Source organism: Monodon monoceros, unplaced genomic scaffold, assembly GCF_005190385.1.
Source record: "Monodon monoceros isolate NGI ecotype Baffin Bay Population unplaced genomic scaffold, NGI_Narwhal_1 Super_Scaffold_14, whole genome shotgun sequence".
NCBI lineage: Eukaryota > Metazoa > Chordata > Mammalia > Artiodactyla > Monodontidae > Monodon > Monodon monoceros.
The window spans coordinates 46,989,849-47,016,820 of record NW_021703770.1 but is presented as its reverse complement, the minus strand read 5'-3'; the positions used below and the strand labels follow the sequence as shown (position 1 = coordinate 47,016,820).

Genomic DNA, 26,972 nt, shown 5'->3' with positions numbered 1-26,972 from the left:
TATTAGTTGCCGGTGGATATGGACTTGTCTTGACCCAAAATTTAGAAAAAAATACCTATGATATGATGGCTAGAATTTAGATCCTGGTTAGATATATTCAGGTTTGAATCCTGTTTCCACTACTTATTGCTATGTATCTATGTATCTCATGCCCTCATTTTCTTAATCTGTTAAATGGGGGTGAAATTGTTACTAATCTCATAATGGTAAAATTTTACTCATATAAAACAACATAATGCTTAGTAAATGATAGGTATTAAAGATTACGGTAATATAGTGAACGATTGATTATTAATATATTAACACTGACAGGTAAAAATCTTTGCTGAATATTTTTCTTTTTAATAACATCTTTCACACTATTGTTAGATATTATTATTTAACTTTGCAAGCTTGTATGTTTTTCTTCCCCAACTTAATTGTCATCTTCTTAAAGGCAGAGTAACTGTACATGAGAGATACAAAAACAATATCTGTTAAACGAATGACTGTTCATATCCACTTCAATAGTGTAAGAAACAAATTTGATTTGTTAGAAAATGTGTCTATATTTGTTTTCTGTCTAAATAATTGTAATTTATCTATATGATAGGCTAAAGAAAAATCTGTAGATGCTTCAAAACTCTCACTTTACATAGCGATTTTGAATCTTCTGCTTTCATCAAATATTTTTATTTTTCCCTCTCAGAGCTGTTAACATGTAGCAGCTTTCCTTTTGTCCGTCCCTTAGGGGAAATTATTATTTTGCAGAGAACTAATCCTAATCAGTAGCAGAGGAAGGAGGTGGAAAAGCAAAGGACCTACCCCCAGTTTGTGGATTGGCTAATCATTCCTTTAGCCATCACAGGTTTCCATAATGATTTTAGTAGCAAACACTTGACCTAGATCCATATGAAATTTAAACGTTGGGGTTGCTTGACTGATAAGGAGAGTTAATGATTTCTGATTGAAGTATTTTCAAGTAGCCATGGGTGAGAAGCATTCAGATGAACTTGAAGTTAGAATTTTAAAAATTTATTTGAGAAACTATAGCTTTTGGTTCTCTCGGATAGAAAGAAAGGCAAAAGCCAACAGGAATACCTTCTTAATTCAGCCCAACAAATATTCATGAAAGCTGCTATGAGCAAGGCTTTGAACAATGCCCTTGGTGCAATCAGAGATGACAGAGAGTAAGCCTAGTTGGGATAAGGTTTTAAGTACACAGAAAAGCTGTAATTTGTGGTAAAAGTTAATCATATCATAAGATATCCCAGGCAGGTATCCATACAACTTTTAAGAGGTGGGGCTTTTACTTCTGTCTTGGAGTGGGGATGAGAGAAAGGGGAAGCATCAAGAAGGTGCTCGTGTGGGTGACACAATTTGAGTCATTTGAAGATGAATATGATTTTTATCTGCAAAGATGCACAAAGGTCCTTTTAGGCATAGTGAAGTGTACATTTTCTTTCCTTGTCATGTATTTGTTTTGTGCAAAGTGTATAATTGTCATTTATATTTATTTTATCCCTACCATGTCTCACAGGTTATCATATTTGCTAAGGCAAATGACAAAGATTAACTTCCTTCTAAAAATTATTTTGTTTTTAGTAAAAATTCTCTAAATATATGGCTCATGTGCCCTACTTCTTTTAATGCTGTCACTGATTCACGGTAATTTCATTTCAGAAACTGGTGTTCTGATCACTCAGAACTCTCTTAGGAAAAAACACAAACTGGCTTGATTTTAAGATTCTGCCCACTAAAGAAAGTTAGTGTCCTTGATATTTTAGAGAAAATTCATTAGAAATATATTTGGGAGTTCTTAAGCTTAAACATGTCTAGAATATCACTGCAATGAAGGTAACTCTCAATCATTCATATCCATGGAGAATAATAACATTATAAATGATCAGAAAGAGAAGATTTTTTTAAAAAGCCCACTTACATTTACTTTCACAAGCACAGTTTGATGTTTTCAGCATTAACTTTTAATTATAATTTGTAGGCCAAAATAAAGTTTTCATTCCTTGAACAATTCCTGCTGGAATGAACTTTGATGAAAATTCCCAACTGTATTAAATTGTATTCATAGGAATTACTAATGATTTTAAATGCTGTTTTCCTATGGCAATAATTCCATAAATGTACAAAGATGTGAGTGGCAGTATTATTTTCAGTACTGAAAAAACTGGAAACAACAAAATGGCAATCTGTGGACAGGTAAAAATATTGAAGATTTGTAGGTTGCAATACCATAAACTGGTTAAAATCAATAAATCAGTTCTCTCCCTCTCTAGATGTGATTGAATTCAACAAATAATGTGGTCTGCACAAAAGCAAGCTATAGAATATATTCATTATGACTCCAGCTATGAAAAAATCTGTACAAAATAATACTACCGGGCTTCCCTGGTGGTGCAGTGGTTGAGAGTCCGCCTGCCGATTCAGGGGACACGGGTTCGTGCCCTGGTCCTGGAAGATCCCACATGCAGCGGAGCAGCTAGGCCCGTGAGCCACGGCCACTGAGCCTGCGCGTCCGGAGCCTGTGCTCCGCAACGGGAGAGGCCGCAGCAGTGAGAGGCCCGCGTACCTCAAAAAAAACAAAAACAAAAACAAAAAAACTACCTGTCATTGATGTTTATATAGATAAAAAGTAAGATAAAAATGAGGATTGGAAGGATATCCTTGAAATAATCTTAGTGGCCACCTCTGAGGAGGGAGAAAGGAGAATAGAACTGGCAAGAAGAATTGATGAGACTTCAACTTTTATTAATATTAATAAAAATAAAGTAAAACACACATCCCAAGATTGTTTGTAGGAACAAAATCCTCTTTGAGAAGGAACACATTTCATCTTTTCTGTCTGTCACGTTAGCTCACTGGCAGAAAGCACTATAAAGAAACTCAATTAATGGAAGTGTTGGAACAAATTAGGAGATAAGCCTTAAAATAGATTGACAAACAATTAGTACTTTCCTCACTAGAAATGCCCAAATACTTACATGGAGAGCTGTTAGCTTATGGCTTGGATTTCTTCAGAGAAAAGCATTTAAACCATTATAAATATGAGTTTTTATCAATGTACTTGCATAGAATATGTATTAGCTATGTAAACAGAACATAGCAGTTGTATGTAATAAAAAAATTACAATTTAAGCTTCACCAACTAAGTGATTCTTTCCCCTAATGATTGCCTTGTGGATAGGTGCCACCAGCCTTGGGACAACTGTGATGTATGACTAGATCCTTCCTTTCTGTATTTTGGCTTAGTGAAATCAAGTTTGCCTTATGAAGTCATTATATTTTATGATGTATTTGAGAACAGTTATCTCCTCCCTCCCCCACAAAATGACTATTTTCTTGAGATACAGTGTGCTCCATTATCGTATGATAAAAAAGAATTACATCCCAGGGCTAGCATTTTTTTCTTTATAATGCAGCTCCATTTCCTTTATAGAAGTAATTAGGAAAACTTCTGATTCACAGAAAGTCAGAGCACAGTCATTGTTTCATAAATGTTCCTTTTTTTTTGTAAAGTGAGAGTACCTGTGTAAATGTCAATATTAACATTGTATTAACACAACATTTGTATTACATTTTATTTTCTTATTTTCATCTATTTAATTCTTTCATCCTTTCTGTGATGCTTGGCATTAATTAATATATTGTTAACACTCTTGGTTTTTAGATGAGGTAACAGAGGCTCAGGCAGTCTATTGACTATTTCACTAAGGTCACACATGCAAGAGGTGTCAGAGGAAGAGACTCATCTGTGTGTGTGTGTGTGTGTGTGTGTGTGTGTGTGTGTGTGTGTTTGGTCTACATTCTGAGCAACTCAAGGGCAAGATTTGTATATTAGTCGCTTCCATATGCCCAGGGTCCTGCCAGGGCATGGGGCATGCCAGGCACTAAATAAATATGGCCTGATGTATAGAATGAAGTTATTAGAAATTATTCCATTTTCAACAATGGGAAATTCAGTGCTGTATAAAAACTGTGTTACAGATTTGAATAAGGCTTTTGGAGATTTGAATGAAGTTGGGAGAAATTTTATTTTTATTCAAAACATAACCTATACTTTAGATGATGGGTCCTATACCCAGGAAGTTCTTTTAATACTTGCAAGCTCTGAATGCAATTGTAAAGTTGGTAAAATTTACCTTTGGATGTTTACTTTCTCAGTCCTGAAGGATTCCTTCATTTCTAGGCTCATTCCTCCTTAAGTTCTTCGAAAAAGAACTTAAGATATTATCAGTAATATATAACTCACTGTAACTTTAAGCCACCCTCAAGTATAAACAGTCTTCAGGGTTCTTCTCAGCTCAGCCATGTTTATTATAAAAGGACATGCTTTGTCCCATCTTAAACTCCATTCCCACTAAGCAATTGATGGGTAATATGTCTAGGGCAGGAATTCTGAATCCAGTTACCCATGCTAAAGTCAAATGTGATAAATAATTTGCAAGGTACTATGATGTCAGAACTTATTGAATTCTAAGTGATATCAGACCCAACCTTATGCTTAGCATTTGCAAACACAAGTAAAGTCATCTCCATCAAGCTTTCCTGAGAACTGACAATAATTCTATTTTTCTAGGATCCTCAGTATAACATAGTCAAAGTGAGAAGTCACAAGTTGGATGAAACCCTGAGGATGAATCTAATCCATCTTCATATGATCAAGCACAGCTACACACTGATTTTACCTGTGTGAAAACTCCCCTGTGACTGAATCAGTTTTATTTCTCAGTAATAATAGCAATAATAACAATATAACTTACTATATCCAAGGTATTGAGATAAACACTTTATATGTTTTGAGTCACTGATTCATCACAGAACAGCTAAGGATGTCATCTTATTTATATAGAATTTCCCCACACTTCTGGGAGGCAGTGGAGAGCAGGGACTATATGCGTGCAGTATCTGGGGTACCCCACTAGTGCTCTGGACAGAGTAACTGCTCAGCATGTGTAGTTGAATGGAGTTCATCTGTGTTATAAGTTTATTGTTCAAAATACTTTAAAAAGTCTAGCCACAATACTTTATTACGTTTACCACCAGGGTTAAAAGTAAAGTTAAAAATGAAATGTAGTAAGCCTCCCTGTAATGCTCTGATTTCAGGCCCTTGGGAGGAAATATGTGATTAGGATATTACTGACAGGGGATCCTTGTGTGAGGGGAAGAAATAATTTTGCCATTCCCATTTCATTCCTGGCTCAGTCTGCCACTCACATACAAGATTCTTTCTCCACATATTTCCTATCACTGAAGTCAAAGCCTTTCCAGGCTCTACTTGCCATATAATGACAATGAGTCACAGATCCCAGTGATGTGTCCTGTTTGGGATGGGTTCTCCATTTTTACCAAAGCAGCGTATTGTGCTTTCCTTGACAGACTGGTGGTACCAACATTCCCATTTTGGTGTCTTTCCTTTCCATTAAGCAGGGCGCTCTTTTTCAGTTTCTAAAGGATGCAATTTAAATTCTAGACACTAGGTGGCGCAACAGAACTTTTATTAAATTTTCTCTTATTTCTGGTAATTTAGTGGTAGAGGCAAAATGTGATTTCCCTAGCATTTAATTTGATAAAACGTATTTAAAAATCAATATAAAAATAATAAATCATCAGAAATGAGGGGAAATTGCCCAACCTCATAGAAATGAATCACTCCTTGTTAGGTTAATACTTGAGCTTGGGCTGGAAAAACATGCAATCTGAAAGGAAGAGAATTATTTTTGTGAACAATTTTTAAAAAATGACTATTCATCTCTAAGCTCTTTAGAAACTCTGATCACCCCATGTAGAAGTAGCAGATCTTACTAATTAACCATAGTTGATTGAAGCAAAGTTTTGGTGAAATTCTGTGACTTTAATTCTACCTGCTTTGATTAAGAGGGAGAAAAAAAACACATGAGATTCAAGGTCTTTTCTTAGTAGGAGAATAGCACAGTGTGTGTGAATCTAGGTATCTGGTGTGAAACTAACTGGCATGCCAAGTCTAAGTCTGTGAAAATCACCAAAGGATGGCCTTGAGCTTACATTGCTTTTTGACTCTAGGGAAAATTCTCAGCGTCTTATCACTTATCCAGACAGGGCAGGTGGAGAACTGAAAGGTGGCTTCATTGAAGGGTTAAGACTGTAGACTGTAGCATAAGAAAAATCAGTGCTCAAACCCTGTCCCGTTGCTTCTAGCTCTTTGGCCTCAGTCAGGTAAGTAGTTTGTACTTTCTGTAAAATGGGGTGGGGGTGGGGGTGGGGTGGTCATAAACCTTTTCTTAGAGGCATGCTGTGAGAATTAATTGAGAGAAGGTAACAAAGAAGAAAACACAGTGTAGCACACAATGAGAACTCAGTAAATAGCAGCTATTAGGTTTGAGAAGATACAAGTATCAATTTTAAAATTTGGGGGACTTCCTTGGTGGTCCAGTGGTTAGGACTTGGTACTTTCACTGCCGTGGCCCTGCGTTCAATCCCTGGTCAGGGAATTAAGATCCTAAAAGTCATAGAGTGCGGCCAAAAAAATAAAAAATAAAAGGAAAAAAAATTGGTCTTAGCAACAGCTTGGTTTCTTTGACAATTATATTCCGTACAGCTTGACAGTGTTTGGGGGGCTGTGACGGTTAACTTTGTGTCAACTTGGCTAGGCTGCTCTGCGGCATGTGGGATCCTCCCAGATCAGGGCACGAACCTGTGTCCCCTGCATCGGCAGGCTGACTCTCAACCACTGCGCCACCAGGGAAGCCCGTGAAGGTATTTTTTAGTTAAGATTAACATTTAAATCAGTAGACTTTCAGTAAAGCAGGGTACACTCCATTATGTGGGTCAGCCTCATCCAATCAGTTGAAGGCCTTAAGAGAAAGAAGTCTGAAGTTCCCTGAGGAAGAGGGAATTCTGCTTCTATACTGTCTTTGGACTTGAGCTGCAACATTAACACTTCCCAGGTTCTCCAACATGCTGACCTGTCCTGAAGGTTTTAGACCTGTCAGTCCTCATGATTGCATGAGCCAGTCTTTAAAATGAATCTCTCTTTCCCTGTCTCACTCTCCCCCCTTCTCTCTCTCTCTCTCTCTCTCTCTCTATATATATATATATATATATATATATATACACACACACACACACACACACACACACACATATCTCACTGATTCTGTTTCTCTGGAGTACACTGACTAATACAGGGGCCATGTGAGTATTGGGTATAGCAAGGTATATGGTGACAGTACTGGGAATGAAGGATCACGGACAGTATGGACCTCCTTCATGTAACATTGTCCATATTATAATTTGTGATACTCCAGCATTACTTATATTACTTTTGTTAAAGCATTAGGATACTCACTGTTCCACTAATATATAAACAAGTTTCACAAGGCTAAAAAGAAAGAAATATAAGCACATTGTCCTTTTTGGAGTTTTAAAAATTGAATACAATGCACAATTAAAGTTACAGACATATTTCTGGAAAAACTGAAGCAAGTTTATGTAGCATAGAATTATTATCTGGTGCTGCACTGCAAACAAATTCTACTACATCTGTATCCCTTCACAAATTTATAAAATGGAGAAAAGTCCTTGTGAAATTTTTGACTGAAGGTCCAAGATATAAACTTAAAATATTCTTTAGGACATCTTAAACTAGGTATTTGTGAGTTATATGATTTTCAAGTACCTTTAATTTATCCTAATCCTGAAGATTGGGAAGACACAAAGCATGCCTGCTAGCCTCCAATCTTGGTGTCAGATCTCTCTGTCTCTTTCTCTGTCTCTCTCTCTGTCTCTTTTTTCTGTCCCTTTCTCTCTCTCTTCCTGCCTGCCTGCCTTTTAAAGATCTGGAAGATTCATTTTCAGGGAGAATTCAAGATATGGAGGCTCTCAGCAGTTGAGTCACCCTTCTTTATTATCCCTGGATATTCTGATTTATTCAAAGTGTCCCCATTTTTTGTCTTTATAAAACTGAAATCTGTGCTGTTGGTTTCCTCCTTTCCAGCTTCCTTGGCCTATAGGATTGGGCCCACACACTATAGCCTGGCTTCAGTTGACCTTTCTAGATTCATCTTTTGTTGTCACCCCATGTTTTGGTCCTAATGAGTGATAATGAGGCTCCTGCCCGGGAACCTCCCCCTTTTCACTCTGAAACTTCCTGAGCATCCTCTGGGCACACACGCTCCAAAGGTTTCTTCCTTTGTGCCTCAGCCCCTTGAGGCCATAGGTGGCTCTCAGTGAACTGTGACTGAATCAGAAGCAACACGAGTCAACTGGGTATAATTTATGAGGTAAGCATATAAGATCCCTGGTCAGCATATTTCCTCCCTAAGAAAATAACAAATTTGTACAAACCACTAAGACTGTCTTAGCAAGATTTAGAAAAGAAATAAATTTAGAAAGCTTCCATACCTGCTTATTTTCTACTTCATTTGGCTTTAGGTAAAAAAATAATTGTTTCATTTAACAGAAATATAAATGGAAATGGTTTCTTTCTGGAAGGAGCTACATCTTTAATGGAAATGTCAGGAAAGAATGAATCTATATTTATGTACGTTAGCAACATGTGAAGATTTAACATTTTTTTCTCAATCAGATGTTGCTGATTTTATGGATTTCCAAAAATATATGTAAAAACAAAGGAGAAAACTCTGAGGTTGAAAACTGATAACTTCCCAGATCAGAGATAACCCCATAAAAGTCACTGGTATATAATTTAAAGCTTTTGTTTTCTTTAAAATGTAGCTGGTTCTCACTTATTCTCATTTATTCTCAATTAAGCTAGTCCTTAAGTTGAAAAAAATTTTATAGCATTTAAAAATACTGTTAATTTAGCCTTGTGGCTTTCATACCTATTTTGACCGTAACTTGTAGTAACAAAGACATTTACATTGTGCCCAGTACACACATAGATATGTATATGTGTATTACAAAAATAAATAACTGAAACAAAAATTTTGTAATACAGTGCTTACCCTTACTTATGTGTGAGGCACTCTGATGTTTTCTTGTCTACTTTATATGCTGTTTGTGACCCATTTAATTGAATTCATGATCCCTAAATGAATTGCAAGCTGCAGCTTGAAAACCATTTATCTAGATGAACCTGTTAACCAAGGTAGAAATCCCTTTCCCAGTCTCCCTGGTAGAAGATCAGAAAACTGTTTGAATACATTCCGTGGAAGCTCACCAGAGCTTCCACTGTGGCACTTGCACTAGAAATTGGGAACCACTTTCCAATTAGGAAGCTACTTTCCTATAATCTCCAGGAGTTGACCCCAGGGCATCCTCCCTCCCATCCCCTCTCTTCCTTCCTAAGGCCATTTAGGACACTGTACGGTAACCTAACATCGAGGGTGACTCTGCCTAACCATTTTACCACACAGAGTCTGCTTCTTCATCTTGCCCACAATGGTATCGATTATGTATTTTCAAGGCATATCTTTCTGTCTGGGTTACATAATAGGGGATAATATCTAGTCCCTAGCTTAAAATCCATCAATATGTTGATTTGCCCAAATTTATGGCTCCAGCTTGGACCTCTCCCCTAAACTCAGATTTATTTATCAAACTGCCTACATGATATTCCATCTAAAGTCTAACTCTCACCTCAAACCAACACATCCCAAAACAGTCTGTTTCTACCCTCCTCACCCTACACTTACTCTAAAATTTCCTATTTTGCAAATGGTATCTTTGTTCCTCAGCTTAAATCCTGAATCATCCTTCATTTCTGTCTCTCTCTCCCTTCACAAAATCAAACAGCAAAAACTGTGGGCTCTTCCTTTGAATACATCCAATATTTGGCCACTTTTTAACTCTGCTCCTACTATTCTGGGTCTGATCACCATCATCCCTATAGACGTCTATAGATGTTATCCTTCTTTGGCCTCCCTGACTTTCATATTTGCTTCCTGGTCTACTCTCCACAGAGCAGGAAAAAATCCCTTTCAAACAGATCTCAAGTAGATCATCTTCTGCTCAAGATCTTTAGTGGGTTTTGCATCTCAGAGTACAATCCAAATTTTATGCTACAGCCTCCAAAGCCCTCCATTAACTTGCCCCCTGACTCATCCTTCCTGTTTTTACTTTCCTCTGACTACTCTTGCTTTACATCACTCTGCCTTTGCTCCAGCCTCCCAGATCAGGGCTTCATCTTGTCCACCCTCCTGTAATATTCCCTCTCTGTCCATGCCTCCTCTCCCACTCCCAATATCTGCATAGCTCACTCCCTTGCATCCTGCAGTCCTCTGCCCAGATGCTCAATTGCACTTCATTAGAGCAGACATTTCATGCCCAGTACCTCCCTCATCCTCTTTAATTTGTTTAATTTTGTTCATAGCATTATCACCTTCTCACATATTATATATTTATTTTTCATTCCTCTCTTTTGGAATTTAAGACCCATGTGTGCAAGTATTTGTTTTTAGAAGTTGAATTCCTAGTGGCTAATATGGTGCCTGGAACATAGTAGGAACTTAATAAATGTTCGTTGAATGAATTAATTAAATAGATGAATCAGTAAATGCCACACACAGAATAAGTGTTAGGTGAGAAAAACTTCCATATAGTATAATGCATTGAGAAGATGGCAGAAAATTAAAAACATTCAAAACATTAAAATTTTCTTTGCTATACATTTTTTCTTTTAAAAAAAAACCCTCTAAATTTGAATTTGGGCATGTAAAAAATCTAAATCCTAAGCATTTGTATTGGAGACATGATTAGGCATGATTCTCTGACTGTCAGGCCAAAACAGAGCTAATCTGGGGCCTGATTTGCCATGCATTGCCAAGGCATATTCGTAAATGGGAGATGACATGTGTAGTAGCAAAGATATAGAGCTGTAGAATTTAATTATATTTAAATTAATGCAAGAAGACCTTGAAGAACTCTTCTTCTTTGACGCCAGTTAGGAGAGAGAGGCTTCTAAACAAGTCATCTGCTGAAGAGAGATCCGTAGTTTATTTGACTCTAATTTCACACAAATTCTCCAGATTATTTTGATGTTATAAACATAAAGGCAAAAAAACCCATAAATGCTGTATTCAGCGAGAGCTTTTTTGTTTGTTTTGTTTTTTTTTCCAATAAGAATAATAGTTTATTTTATATCAGAACAATGGAGGACAGATGACAGGGAGACAGTATAGTGTAAATGCTCAAAGAACAAATTATCAACCAAGAATTCAGCAAGAGCTTTGATTTTTACAGAGTAATTGATATGGTGCCTTCCTATGAATTGGAAAAACACTTGCCTTGAACAAGTCGACTTTGCTGATGATGCTGAAGTTCACATCAATGGTGAGGGCTAACTGCATTGTAGTTGGCAGTGTCTCAAGTAGGTCGGATTCATCTTCATAAAGATAAACACATCAATCCATAAAGGAGAATAATTAAGGAAAAAAACATCAAAGTTCAAGGACAATTAAAAAAATAAAGGAAACAAAATATCAACTCTTTTTATAAACAGATGCATCACAGTCTATATTTTCATTGCTTCTATTGGACATACATACTTATCATAATAGCACTATTACTTGCATGAAAGAAAAGAAGTATTTTCAATATTGCTGACATAATAGTTCTGAATAATTCCAGAATTTTGTGTTTGCTGAAATTTTAAAGCTTAGTGATGATGGGACAAAGGCTAGCGAACAAACTGGGATGGGAAAAGGATCTAGTTCCTATCTTCTGATTCGGCAGACCAGCCCTAACATCCTAAGGATGGCAAAGAATAATGAATACCGTGTAGCTTACAGAGTCCTGTCATGATCTTATTGGACCTTCATGACAACGCTAAGGGTAAGTATTCTTACTCTTACTTTCTGGAAAGAAGAAACAAAAGGGGAACTGAAACTCAGAGAGGGTGTAAGTGATTTACTCATCTGTGCATAAGTGGTGGGTGGCTGAGCTGGGAGTGGAATCTAAAGAAGAAATCTGTTAAGTGAGTAAATTCAAATTATTGTTATTTACTTGCTTATTAACTCAATGAAGCATGTGAATACATTAAAGATTTTTCTACGTGTGAATTAAGTGATGGGCCTTCAGGCTGATAAAATGGTTCATGAATAAAACTGCCCATTTTTAGTCTACAGTATATTATGGGTTTCTGAGAGCTGATTACTTTTGATGTTTTCTTGCATCCATTTAGAAAAGAAAAAAAAAGTCTATACTATATTCTTATTTTGATTCCAACATTGGTTCTAAATATGAAAATCTTTTCTATAAAAACACATCTCCTTGTTTCCAAGGGCTTTTTTTCTCTAGTTCCTTCCTAAATGAAGGAGTTGGAGCAGTGTCCACAGGGAGAGAGGGAAGGAGCCTGTAACTGCCCCTCTTCCTCCCTGCTTGAGAGGCCCGCAGGAATAGCTGTGTATGTTTAAGAAAACAGTTTGTTGTTTTTGTCATTTAGATTCAGGAAGAGGTTCTGAACCTGTGGTTGGAACCTCTTAAGACTGGCAGAAAGGAGAAGATAAGGTCCTACTGTCAACAACCAGTGATTCTTATCTGCTTCTAAGAAACTTTGTTTTGTTTTGTTTTTGTATTTTGAATTTTATTTTACTTAGTTTTTTATACAGCAGGTTCTTATTAGTTATCCATTTTATACATATTAGTGTATATATGTCAATCCCAATCTCCCAATTCATCACACCACCACCACCAGCGCCCTGCTACTTTCCCCCCTTGGTGTCCACACGTTTGTTCTCTATGTCTGTGTCTCAATTTCTGCCCTGCAAACTGGTTCATCTGTACCATTTTTCTAGGTTCCACATATATGCATTAATATATGATATTTATTTTTCTCTTTCTGACTTATTTCATTCTGTATGACAGTCTCTATATCCATCCATGTCTCTACAAATGACTCAATTTCATTCCTTTTTATGGCTGAGTAATATTCCATTGTATATATGTGCCACATCTTCTTTATCCATTCATCTGTTTGTGGGCATTTAGATTGCTTCCATGTCCTGGCTATTGTAAATAGTGCTGCAATGAACATTGGGGTGCATGTGTCTTTTTGAATTATGGTTTTCTCTGGGTGTATGCTCAGTAGTGGGATTGCTGGGTCGTATGGTAGTTCTATTTTTAGTTTTTTAAGGAACCTCCATACTGTTCTCCATAGTGGCTGTATCAATTTACATTCCCACTAACAGTGCAAGAGGGTTCCCTTTTCTCCACACCTTCTCCAGCATTTGCTGTTTGTAGATTTTCTGATGATACCCATTCTAACTGGTGTGAGGTGATACCTCACTGTAGTTTTGATTTGCATTTCTCTAATAATTAGTGATGTTGAGCAGCTTTTCATGTGCTTCTTGGCCATCTGTATGTCTTCTTTGGAGAAATTTCTATTTAGGTCTTCTGCCCATTTTTTGATTGGGTTGTTTTTTTTTGATATTGAGCTGCATGAGCTGTTTATATATTCTGGAGATTAATCCTTTGTCTGTTGATTCGTTTGCAAATATTTTCTCCCATTTGGAGGGTTGTCTTTTTGTCTTGTTTGTAGTTTCCTTTGCTGTGCAAAAGCTTTTAAGTTTCATTAGGTCCTTTTTGTTTATTTTTGTTTTTATTTCCATTACGCTAGGAGGTGGATCAAAAAAGATCTTGCTGTGATTTATGTCAAAAAGTGTTCTTCCTATGTTTTCCTCTAAGAGTTTTATAGTGTCCAGTCTTACATTTAGGTCTCTAATCCATTTTGAGTTTATTTTTGTGTATGGTGTTAGGGAGTGTTCTAATTTCATTCGTTTACATGTAGCTGTCCAGTTTTCCCAGCACCACTTATTGAAGAGACTGTCTTTTCTCCATCATATATCCTTGCTTCCTTTGTCATAGATTAATTGACCATATGTGCATGGGTTTATCTCTGGGCTTTCTATCCTGTTCCATTGATCTATATTTCTGTTTTTGTGTCAGTACCGTATTGTCTTGATTACTGTAGCTTTGTAGTATAGTCTGAAGTCAGGGAGTCTGATTCCTCCAGCTCACTTTTTCTTTCTCAAAATTGCTTTGGCATTTGGGGTCTTTTGTGTTTCCATACAAATTGTGAAATTTTTTGTTCTAGTTCTGTAAAAAATGCCATTGATAATTTGATAGGGATTGCATTGAATCTGTAGATTGCTTTGGATAGTATAGTCATTTTCACAATATTGATTCTTCCAATTTGGGAATCGCATTGTAATTTGCATTCTGAGGGCAGTAGCTTTATTGGCTTCTCAGTAGCACTAATTCCTATTTTTATATGGTGAGGAGCAAACTAAAAGTTGAATCTGATTATTGTCAACTAGCACATTAACTTACTTTACATCTTTAGTAAACATTATTTTTAACTCCAGTGTTATAGTCCTAATAGTAGACACCAAGAATGATTAAGGGACTATTAGAGGAGACCTGTAGCAGGTTGAAAATGGCTTGAAAGATTGCTGTTCTGAGTACTCACTGTGCTCTGGGAAGAGGATGATATCACAGAGAGAGCAAGGGTTTGGAGGAGAACAGGTGTATGTCTCAGTTCCATTTAGGCCATTTGCCTAAGGCCTCTGTGTCCTTGGCCAATTTTTTCAGTTAGGAGCTTCCATTTCCTTGTCTCCTAAGAGGGGGTTGATGACACCAAATTTCCCCCCTTTTTTTTTTTTGATGACGATTATATGAGCTAATGTGTGTAATATGTAGCATCTGGTGGGCACTGAATAAAATTTAGCCTTTGCTCTTGAAGGATTTGCATAACCCGTAAGTTATGTCTGAATAAGGAAAAAAAGCCCATGGTATTAAATTAATGCTTTAAAGATTTTTTGGTTGTTTCCCAATCTTTTTCAAACCCAGTTAGTTGCCATTGCTGCCTTATAGGATTTTCATTATAGGACACATTTTACAGGGTTTTAGTCAGTAATTTGCTGTGCTTACCTAGCATTCTTTGAGAGTCCCATGTATATTTATACCAAGTCCTGACCCGATTCTGCACGATCTTAGGAATGGAATAAGTGTTCATGTAGGCAATGGTATGATCCATGCAGGTGCGGAAGTTGTTCTGATTGGCTGTAGCTGCCCCAATTACATCTTGCATCTAAAACCACAAACATGGTCACTCCACACCCAGCAGAGGAAGTGGCAGAGTTACTATAAGCCCAGTTGAATTAAGAGTTCTCACGATACATTCTATTCTAATCCCTGACTACTTGATTTTTAACACACTGATATTGGGTCCTACTTTTCAGCCATTTACTTATAAAATACTGGGCAAATCATATCCTCTTTCTGACCCAGTAAGGACAATAGAACCTGTTTTACCTACCATGTGAAGTTTCTGTGAGGATTCAGTCACATAATGCATGTGACTGCACACAATCTTCTTTGCAAACTTGTATATTACTGCAAAGATGTTAGTTGATATTTTAAAAATTATATAGCTGTGCTTATGCAAGAAATGTGCAAAGAAAGTTGAGCAATTACCTGGCAGAACGGCTAGTCCATTTTGGTGAGTCTCGCTTAGAAAGCATCCTTCATAGATTTTGCAGTGTGGCTGGCTATATAGACTCAATTCATCACGAAAGTGCAACCTCTATACTTCCCTTTGTGTTGCTTAGACAGATAGAATCAAATCTCATTATGCTTAAGGCATAGTATTCAGCAGAAGTTGAAATGTGCTGAAATTACTGAAGCATCATCTACTGCTGTGACAATACTTAAGGAACTGTCAGGTTTTAGTTCTCGGATGTTTATAACTCAGCCATGAAAACCCACTCTAGGTTAAAAGCTGATCTTTAAGGTCTCAGCACAGAAAAGATATATAGCTTGACTCTTCGTCTCACACAGAGGGAAGCAAGTGGTTGTAAATTTGCTTTGACTATGGGTTTATAATGCAGAGGAAAACCTGGGCGTCACTTTCGCTCATTCATTCTAGTAGCTGAGCCTTTTCTGCTTATGGAAAAACTACTCATTTTTTGAGATCTAGATCAAATGGCTCTTTTATTGTGATGCCTTCCTCGGTTTCCATTTCAGAGTTAATGGGTTCTTCTGCTTGTCAAAAGTGTCTGCCGGGTAGCTATGCAGAGAGTCAAACTGGATACTTTTTCAGTTTCTAACCTACTCCTCGAGGGCTGTTCTTCAACCACCTCAGTTCCTGGATCTCCTTTTCCCAAGCCATTTCTGAAAGATGATGAACATTACCCAGTCACCTAAGGCCTTGAGAACTGGGAGATCAGAGATTGGGTTGGGAAAGTTAATAGAGTTTTAAATTGGGATCCAAGGACAATTATAAGCATTATTGATCAGTGTTGGGGGCGGAGAATTTGTAGTGACAGTAATCTGAATGTTTTATGTGCAATGCTGAATTTTGATGGTGCAGATGAAGAAGACATATATTCTATGATGTGTGCTCCAGATTAGAGGAAGAAAAGGTCACTCTCTCTGAGTTGTATGTGAGAATAGAATATTGCAGTTAAAATGAGATGATCACATCCAGGGTGTAGTTCTTGGCGTGGTTGTATACGGGAATTTTGAACAAGTGGGGGTTTTGTCCAGGGCTTTCTTACTTTCACTTCTAACTGTTCTCCTTCTCAGCACCTTTATTTAATTCACTGTGAGAGTTAAGGCACAAATCTCTATCTCCTGCCTCAATCTTTCTTTTTGGCTCTAGTCCTACATGTTTAGTGGCTTGATAGTTCTTCTTGTTCCTTGGGTCCTCAAAGTCACTGTAGGGCTTCCCTGGTGGCGCAGTGGTTGAGAGTCCGCCTGCCGATGCAGGGGACATGGGTTCGTGCCCCGGTCCGGGAAGATCCCACATGCCGCGGAGCGGCTGCGCCTGTGAGCCATGGCCGCTGAGCCTGCGTGTCTGGAGCCTGTGCTCCGCAACGGGAGAGGCCACAACAGTGAGAGACCCACGTACCACAAAAAAAACAAACAAAACAAACAAACAAAAAGTCACTGTAAAGGCACGTGCAGTGTTAGGTATAAAGCAGCCCTTTCAAAGTTTCATGTGCATATGAATCACCTGAAGATCCTATTAAAATGCAAATTCTGACTCAGTAGGTAAGGGGTGAGGCCTGAATTTTGAATTTCCCAGGTGATGCTTCTACTTTTAGTCCAAAGACCACTTTGAGCGGAATTTTAACTGGAGCTGGACATAGTTTTTAATCTTGTAAAAATTTCCTTGGACATAGTAAGTGCTAAATACATGTTATATTTTACTATTTTTATCAATATGATATGGCCTTATCATATGACTATGAATTACATGTATGAATTAGGGTTGCCTCTTAATCTCTTTAAACTGGGGTTGGCTCAACTGCAAAACTGAGAAAACATTGAAGGTGGTCTGGTTACCTCACATATATTTTATAAAAATTTATTAAATAATATGATTTTTGCCACTTATATTCAAATTAATTGCATCTCTATAAACAAGCTTCCTATTTTCTTTTTAATATTTATTTATTTATTTATTCATTTGGTTGCACCGGGTCTTAGTTGTGGCAGGCAGGCAGGCAGGCAGGCAGGCAGGCTCCTTAGTTGTGGCATGCATGTGGGGGGAATCAAACCCAGGCCCCCTGCACTGGGAGCATGGAGTCTTATCCACTGCACCACCAGGGGAGTCCCCGCAAGCTTCCTATTTTCAATCACTGTTAATGTAATCTCCCCAGGCATTAAGATTATAATTTGTGCTTATAGTTTTTAACTGCTTGGTGTTCATTTTCCAAACCTAAACATTTTCTAAATAGAGTTTCCTTTACAGTCTCTCTCTCTATTCGATTACCATGTTCAGGCTGAAGTTGCCATATCCCTGAGCACCATGTTTTTTTATTTTCTGTATTTTGATTCTTTTATTTCTGGGACTATCCCTCCCAGAGTTAGCTGATTCCTAAAGATAGCAAACTACTGGGAGTGTGCCTTTCATATGCAAAATAGCCAACCCTGAGCCCATACTCCCAACAGCCTTCTTTATTGGGCTCTCATATTCTAGGCTACTATCCACCTGCCCCAATTACTCCAGGGCCAGGTACCAGACAACTAGAGACAGTCCCTATACCCCAGAGCCTGCTGAAATTATCCGAACTCACCAATCTTAAACCCCCTTACCCTGCTTGATCAGTTTCTTTCCTTGTGCCTCCCTATGTAGCCCTATTGGCAAGGTGTGACCCCCTCTTCTTGGATCTGTTTGTATAACAGACTGTCTTTTCAATGTAAATGGTCTCCTGATCTGTTGGCCTCACCATCCATAAATGATAATAAAACCTACATTTTAAAACTGTATGACCCTTCCAATTTATATTATATTTGATTAATCTTCCTTAAATCTCTTATTTGTTAAAAATCCTTCCCTGGCTGATTTCCCATTGCCCTTAGGATAAAGTTCAACATCTTTAATTTAACATTCAGAGCCCTTAAAATATCTTGTCCTTACATACATCTCTAACCTTATTTGTAGGTGTCCTTCACTCCCATTGTTCTGGTACTTCTTCTATTTTCTCAAACATATCTTGTGCTTTATCATTATCTTTCACACACTGTTTCTGATGGATTGAACTATCTGTCTATAACTACTGAATCCTATCTGGTTTTTTAAATACATTCTCCTCTATGAAACCTCCTGGGAAGCTTCCCTTTTCTGACCTAATACAGAGCTTTCAAACTCTCCTCTGGAACTTACCAAGGATAGCAGCCCCTTGACATTCATGGATCTAGGACTTGAGTTATATTTGTTATCAGCTTCAAATATTATAATGAATAGTTTTCATTGCTAAATTTTGTTAAAGCATGAGTTTTATTCTTACCACTGTCAGTGTGGTGAGTGGGAACCAATAATTTATCTAGTGGTAATAATCATTTTGTGATTTTGTCTAACTATTTACCCCATACACAAATCTCAACATGGCTTTTGCTCTCAGACATATAATATGTAATGTACCTTACAAGGAAGTATAACGTCTAAAGATGCTATGCTGCGAGCTTTTTATTTCTTGTGAATCTGGAATTTACAAAGGTGTTGGGCTCTATCCCTTGCAAATGGCATCTACCTTGCAATAGAGGTGTTTGGGTATTTGTTTTACTTTCTTACTAGACTGTGATTCCTTGAGAATAAGGCAAGGAGATACCATAATAAACGTTTATGAACCAATGATTTTTTAATTAAATTAATTTAGACAGCATTTGGTAGCCTCTGGTTTAAATGACTTTTGAAGTTGATTTTAAGCCAGGGATTTTATGACAATATTTGAAGTTTAAGTAAAAAAAGAGAGCTTCTAAAGTTTTCAGGAAACACCAAATAAGAAGTTAACTTAGAAACGTGACTCTCTGAGAGTCTAACGCAACACTCATTGTGTACAAGTCTTCTGAAAAATTTGATGGTTTAAAAATTGAAAGGCAATGTTGATCTATTTACATCCCCATTCAATTCGTCAAAATAGATGGAAATTAGTAAAAAAAAAAACCCACCAGATAGATTTTGATTTTTTCTCTGTAAAGTTTATAAAGACTTGTTAGACTTTCAAAAATGACAGCATTGCATATCCAGGGATTCACATCTCAGTTTACCTGACCAATTAAGCTGGAGAACACAAAAACTCCAGAAAAAAAATTCAACAGTTGAAAAACAATTTCAAATGAAGTTTGTGGTTCTGGAAGGCCCCCAATGGTAATTAAAGTTCGAACTGCCCAATAATAACATCTCAGATACCTGTGAAAAGAGAAGATATACATTTTGCTCTTTACTATAACAGTAAAATGCCACTATGCTTGGGAATATAGATTACTACTAGATTTTAACACATTTCCTGCTAATCGAGATTTTCTTTCTGTAGGCTGCATTAGCAAATACCATGTATACTAATGTAAACTTCTTTTTTAATGTAAACTTCTTGATAAACATTGTGAAATGACTAAATAAACACAAGGATGGTATTTACTAGCTGTTCCACTTATTTCTCGCTGCAAAGCAAATCACCCTAAAGTTTAGTGGTATAAAACAACAACTATTTTACTAGGCTTATCATACTGTGGGTCAGGTATTTTGTAAAAGGCCCCCCAGAGATGGCTCATCCATGCTCTATGATGAGTGGACCCTCAGGTGACTTGAATAGTTAGAGAAAACTGGGAGGACTTGATTGAGGCCAAAGTTCTGAGGCCTTGGTTCTAACTGTTGACGGGGTTCCTCTGTTCTCCATGTTATATCTGTTTGGAATGCCCAGGGTATCTTCTCTCACAGTCTGAGCCTGGGCTGGAATGGTTGGAACAGCTGGGGCTGGCTGGGTATTTTCATTCGGTCTCTCCTTATGACTAGCTTGGGCTTCCTTACAGCATGGAAGTCTTAGGGTAGATGGACTTTTTGTCTGGTGGCTGGTTTCCCCCAGAGTGATAGCAGCCCAGGCAGTAGCTATAAGGCTTCTTATAACTCAGAAGCCCTGCAATATCTTAATTTCTTGCCATGTATATTTGCCAAGCAAGTCCCTAAGACCAGCCCAGATTCAAGGGAAGGGATATTTGAATATACCTCTCAATAAGAGGAGCCGTAAAGGATGTGAGGCTACCTTTAAACTACCCCACTAGTGATTAGTGAGGAATATCGTAGACATCAAGTGTGTTTATGGAGATGGGAGAGCCCTTTACAGTTTAGAACCAGTTATTTTTTACTGATGGGAAGTAGAGCAAGTAGGTATATACTTCTCTATTTTCTACTCATATCTTATTATGTTATTGAATATATAAACGGTGGCAGAGACAGAGGAAAACTGAGTTATATCTTAAAAGGGGAATTACTCTTGGGTGTAATAGGTAATTTATCTAGAAATTTAGTATTGAAGAAAACCAATTATGCTCAGAAATATACTTGGTAAAGATTCTGTACCTAACTCGTGCAGTTGCAAATGGAGAGACAGATCATAATAGCCCAGATGGGAAGAACATCATGAACCAGGGCAACAGAAAAGAATATGATAAAGATTAGGACAGAACATATAAGGTTCACTTAGCTATATTTGATCAAGGGTTTCATGTATCCAGAGTGAGGTGGGAATAGAAGTTAGTATTACAACCCCATTGTATATATATATATTGTAATTTTGGTACACAATTAGGTATACTACTGGGTATATTCCATACAGCTCTGTTAACATGGTCTGGATCAGACATTTCCACTGAATCCTTGAAGAAAAATGTCCCATATATAGAGACCATCTTCAGATGTTGTTACAGAGAGGCATTTGGATTTAGTGGGTTCCAGCTAGCTATTCTAGTTTCCAGAATAAACACAGAAAAGCAGCACTTTTTACAGAATCCTGCCCTAGTCAGGCTTTTATTTCTTGTCTGGGTGTGTGACATAAACATTTGCAATTTAAGTAATGGTACATTTGTCTTTGAACAAGGATGGTTTTTTTCTTGTGAAAATAGATTACAATTTTCAGATCTTCAAATACTAAGAAGTTGAGGTTTACAAAGAAAGAATCAAACTGCAGTTAAAGTCAGTATTCAAATAAAAACAGATCTAGAAAGAAATCACTTGTTTTGATATTCAATACCTTTTGAAGGACCTGAGTTTTTGTTTGTCTGTTTGTTTTACCTGGTAGATATAGGAACAGACAAAGAATTAACTCTTTGGTAAGGTTTGAAACCTCTGTGCCAAGAGAATAAAAATATTACTACTCTGCAATAGTTTTTCTAGCAGGCTTCCTTAGACTTACAAATATTATAGTGAACTTGATGTCAAAGAGAACCACCTTGAAGAAGTATGGAATGAATTTTATGGATTGCATTTTAACTTTTCAATTCCAATTTATAATTTCCTGTTACCTGATTTAGTGTTATCAGAGGTCCTGGACCTGTGGGTCTCTTTGAATTAAGGAAATTTATTGACCCCAATACAGCCCAAGAGTGAGACAGGGACCAGATTCTCTCCCTACATGGCAATTCCATTTCAAGTATTGAGATTACTATCCCCTACAAAGTCCCTCCAGTGTTAAGAGGAACAAACACATGAATTACTTTCTCTCATTTTCTTATTTATGGATGTTAGAAAATAGCAATTAAATGTAAAACTTAGGCATTGATTTTCCAAATCTGAAGGGTTAGCCTCAAACTATTTTTTCATACTGAAACAGTCTGCTATGTTAATTGGAAGTTTTCTGCCCGGATGCTTTGAGATTTATTTTGGGATTCTTTTCTCAGTCATGTCTTACAGCCAGACATGCACAACCAAAGGTAAGATTTGTAATTTAATTAGATGGCATCTTATTGATTTTCTAGGATTAGCTTAATTAGTCAAGTGTATCCACCTCTAATATTTACATCCTGGGCAGATAGATCTTTTCAAGGAGATTCTATCTGGCTGATTTAATACATGAGCTGTCTTACAGGCTCTATATATACAGCCCCAAGTTAAAGCACTAAGGCAGAACTTGACATAAAACCATAAAAAAAATTTAGTGTGAAAATGGAAATTCTTCCTCTGTGAAACAAATGCAGCATTAAACTTTTCCTCCAACATTTTGTTTTGAAATATTTCAAACAAACAGAAAAACTGAAAGAATTTCACAGTGAGCACCGTATATCCACGACCTAGACTCTATTATGAACATTTTACTCTACCTTCTTTGTCACATATTCCTCCATTTTCCATCCATCAATCCATCTTATTTTTTGGATGCATTTCAAAGTAATTTGCAGACAGTAGACACTTCCTCCTAAATACAGTACTTCAGAATATTTATATATATATAAAACTCAGAATATACTTCAGAATATATATATATGATAGAATATACTTCAGAAAAAAAATATATGTACTAGAGTTAAGTATTGGTAAAGAGTTATTTTAAAATTTTGAACATACATTGAAAGCACAAATCTTAAGTATACTATCTGATACTATTTGATGAATTTTGACAAACCCATACACCTGTGTAACCCAGAAACCCATCAAGACAGAGAACATTTCCATCACTCCAAAAAGCTCTCTGTTCCCAGTTGATTCCTGCCCGCACAGGCAACTACTGTTCTAATTTTTTTCTGTCTCAGATGAGTTTTGCCTGCTTTAGAATTTCACACAATGAAATTACACAGTATATACACTGTTGTGTAAGATGTCTTTCACTCAAAATAATGTTTTTGAGATTTAGCTGTGTGTTTGTGTGTATCAATACTTTATTCCTTTTTATTGCTAAGCACTATCGCTTGAGTGACTATAGCACAGTATGTTTATCCATCTTCCTGTGGATGAACACCTAGGCTGTTTCAAGTTTTTGGTTCTTGTGAATAGACATTCTATGAATATACTTATATAATTTTTTTAGACATATATTTTCTGTTCTCTTGGGTAAATATTTAGGCTTGCAATTTTTGTTTTTAAGGTAGGTGTTATATTTAGTTGTAAAAGAAACTGTCAGATTTTATCCCTCCAACAATGTATGAGTTCCAGTTCCTTCATATTCTTACCCCAAGACTTGGTACTGTCAGTCGTTTTAATTTTAGCCATTGTGGTGGATGTGTAGTGGGACATGCAACTTTTAAAAGTACCCAATTTGATACTTTATGAATGGACTTTTAAACTACCCCAATCCATCTTAGTTCTAGGTTTCTGTAAATTTATCACTGAAGGCACCGAATATGGAGGAGAACGGTCTCATTAGAAGATAAACTCCTCAAAGACAGGTATTACACAATAGGAGTGTAATATATTTGTTAAATGACCTGAAAGAATAAGTGAAAGGTTATGCATACTTAGACTTAAGAACATAGGAAGGCTGTATCTGTGAGCACATCTATGCAATCCCCTTCTATACATGCTGCCAGCTGCCTTTCATCTCCCTTCTGGTCTACTGAATTCTTCTGTTCTGGAGGTTTTGTTACATTTTTCTAAGTGTCTAGTGTAAAGACCATTCTTTTTTTTTTTTTTTTGTCAGTGTCTGAACTGAAGTATCTAGGGGACCCTGAGTTAATACCTTCATCTACCCTGATCTCATCTTCCTCCTGTGTAAAAAGAAGGGAGTAAGTTATCCTAAATTTCCCTAACACTAAGATATGGAGATTCTGACTCTTTCTCCATCCCCTCTAAAGTCATGATTCCCATGACAAACTTGCTTGCTATTTTTACTCTTTCTTTTGACAGTCTATGTGTTAGGGATTGAGGCTAGGTATTTGCTAAGAGGTTTGTGCACGCTGGGAAATTTATGTCAGAAAATAAATAAATTGGGGTATATATGGATTAAGGGACATTGGGAACATTTCTGGGTACCAAATAACCTTAACTACTTATGTTTTCCTTTTGAGCTAAGTAAGCCATTTCCTACTTTGTCAAATTCCACAGTCAAATGAAGGATGCCATCTACTTAGTATAAATGAAAATGACTTCTTGCCTTCTATTGAAATGAACAGACATTGTTATTCTGATGAGGATTAATAAATTAGTAATAAATGACTCATTTTAAATGCTCACAATGCTCCACTTACGCCCCACAGTTGCTGCATAATTCTAACTAGGAGAAAGTTTACAAGTCCAGTGATTTCATAAGCAACCTTCAATTTATAGGTCATCAGAAACCATCACGAGGGTTAACTAAAAAAATGCTTTAAGCTTACATGGTCAAAGGGTAATATGGAATAACAGAAGGGGCAGGTGATGCTTAAAAACTGTGGGAAAATGTAAGTATGTTAATAACTGCCATTTGCAAATTATCTTAAAATACATATAAATGCTGCTTTTAAAGACATTTTATTTGTAAGGATGTGTCCCTGACAGCTGGTAACAGGATTATTGGACCTTTGGTTTTGGGTGAGAACCCTCCTGTCTAAAGCAGCAGAGAATGGGGGCTGTATCATACCAGTGCTGTGAAATGTATTGAGACTTGCTTTTTGGCCTAGAAAATGACCACTTTTTGTAATATTTCCATGAGTAATTAAGAAGAATGAGTGGTTTCTTTTTCCAAGGAGGAAATGCAGATGGCCTATAGATATATGAAAAGATGCACAACATTGCTAATCATCAGGGAAATGTAAATCAAAACCACAATGAGATATCACCTCACACCTGTCAGAATGGCTATCATCAAAAAGGGCACAAATAACAAATGTTGGCGAGGATGTGGAGAAAAGGGAACCCTTGTACACTGTTGGTGGTAAAGTAAATTGGTATAGCCATTGTGGAAAACAGTATGGAGGTTTCTCAAAAAGTTAAAAATAGAACTACCATATGACTCAGCAGTTCCACTCTTGGGCATATATCAAAAACAAAAACACTAATTCAAAAAGATACCTGCACCCCAATGTTCATAGTAGTGTTGTTTACAATTGCCAAGATATGAAAGCAGCCTAAGTGTCCATTAACAGATGAATGGAAACAGAAGATGTGATACACACACACACACACACACACTGGAATACTAAGCCATTATAAAGAATGAAATCTTGCCATTTGCAACAACATAGATGGACTTGGAGGGCATTATGCTAAGTGAAATAAGTCAGACAGAGAAAGACAAATACTGTATGATATGTGAAATCTAAAAAATACAACAAACTAGTAAATACAACAAAAAAGAAGCAGACTCACAAATATAGAGAGCAAACTAGTGGTTACCAGTGGGGAGAGGGGAGGAGGGAGGGGTGTTATAGGGATAGGGAATTGAGAGGTACAAACTATTATGTGTAAAATAAGCTACAAGGATATATTGTACAACACAGGGAATATAGCAAATATTTTACAATAACTATAAATGGAGCATAACCTTTAAAAATTGTGACTCATTATATTGTACAGCTGTAACATAAAATATTGTACAGCAACAATAACTCAATAAAAAAATTAAAAAAAATTAATGAGTGGTTTCTAATTCTTGGGTACAAAGTTCCATTTGTATTTGTTAAATCAAGCTTTTTAATGGGTTCTCAAATCTTTTATATCTTTACTGATTGTCTGTGGTTGCTTGATCAGTCAATAGTTGTGTGTTGATGTCTCACACTTTGATGGTGTATTTGTAAATTTCTCTTCCTTCTAATAATTTTTGCTTTATGAATTTCTTTGATTCATCATAAGTACTTTGCATTAGGTGCATGCACATTTAGAACTGGTAAATATTGATAGTGAGTTGAAATTTTTACCATTATATGATAACCTTATTTTTCCCTAAAATAATTTTTGTTTTAAAGTCTATTTTGACTAATATTATTTGACAGTCTCTTTTAGGTGGTGAATTTCATTCATATTAAATTATTCTGCTTACTGATATATTTTAAGTTGTTTCTACAATCTTATCTTTTTTTTATTCTACTGATTCAGAAGTTATCTTCTCTATTTCTGTTCCTTAGTGATTATCTTACTACTTTACTCCAGCTTCAGTACCCACATTTGTTTTTTAGACTTTGGAGATTCCTTTTACTTTCTAGAGAGTTTAGCAATCATTGAAAACTGTTGTGATTATAATTTATGTAGAAATGTATCTTATAACAAGTAATTGCAATAACTAATACAACAAAAATTTCAAGTAGTTTATCTTCTTGTATTTTAGTGAGAGGGCTTTGAATATCTGGTCTGCACTGTAGCTGGAATTAGACGTCTAAAATATTAGAACAATGTAGCTTCAGTTTCTTATGGGTTGAAACTGAGGTTTCTTTCTTCTTGTTATAATACAGATTTGGTCATTCCTTCCTTTTTTCTTTACTCTCTCTCACACACTCACTATATGTTAAGTATTTAAAGAAGGCAAGTAGGAAGAGAGAGTAAAGAAACTTCCTTCTTGCCTTCTTTAAATACCTAACATATACTGAGTGTATGTTATATACTTAACAATGTTCTAGGCACTGGGAACAAGATATATTCTCTAGAAATGCTGCAGAAAGGCATCCAGGTATGAAAAGAGAAATAGCTCCACTTTTTCTGGATGGCAACTGTATATTATTTTGCTAATTTGATAAAAACACTTATCAGACTTATGGGTCTAATGATGTTGAATTACATACTACTAGACAATATTTAATATAGTTGGTATCTTAGTTTTCTTTGTAGTTACTTATATTAAACTAAATACATACTT

General features: G+C 36.5%; 1 protein-coding gene across 1 annotated transcript in view; it reads right to left on the bottom strand.

Annotated features, from left to right (window-relative positions):
• CNGB3 (cyclic nucleotide gated channel beta 3) overlaps positions 1–26,972 on the bottom strand; it is a 143,676-nt gene that overhangs the window by 29,640 nt on the left and 87,064 nt on the right. The window contains exons 11-13 of the mRNA XM_029223050.1: positions 19,489–19,630; positions 14,863–15,022; positions 11,220–11,317 (exon numbers count right to left, since the gene is read on the bottom strand). Coding sequence (XP_029078883.1) covers positions 11,220–11,317; positions 14,863–15,022; positions 19,489–19,630 — 400 coding nt within the window. The remainder of the gene's footprint in view (positions 1–11,219; positions 11,318–14,862; positions 15,023–19,488; positions 19,631–26,972) is intronic.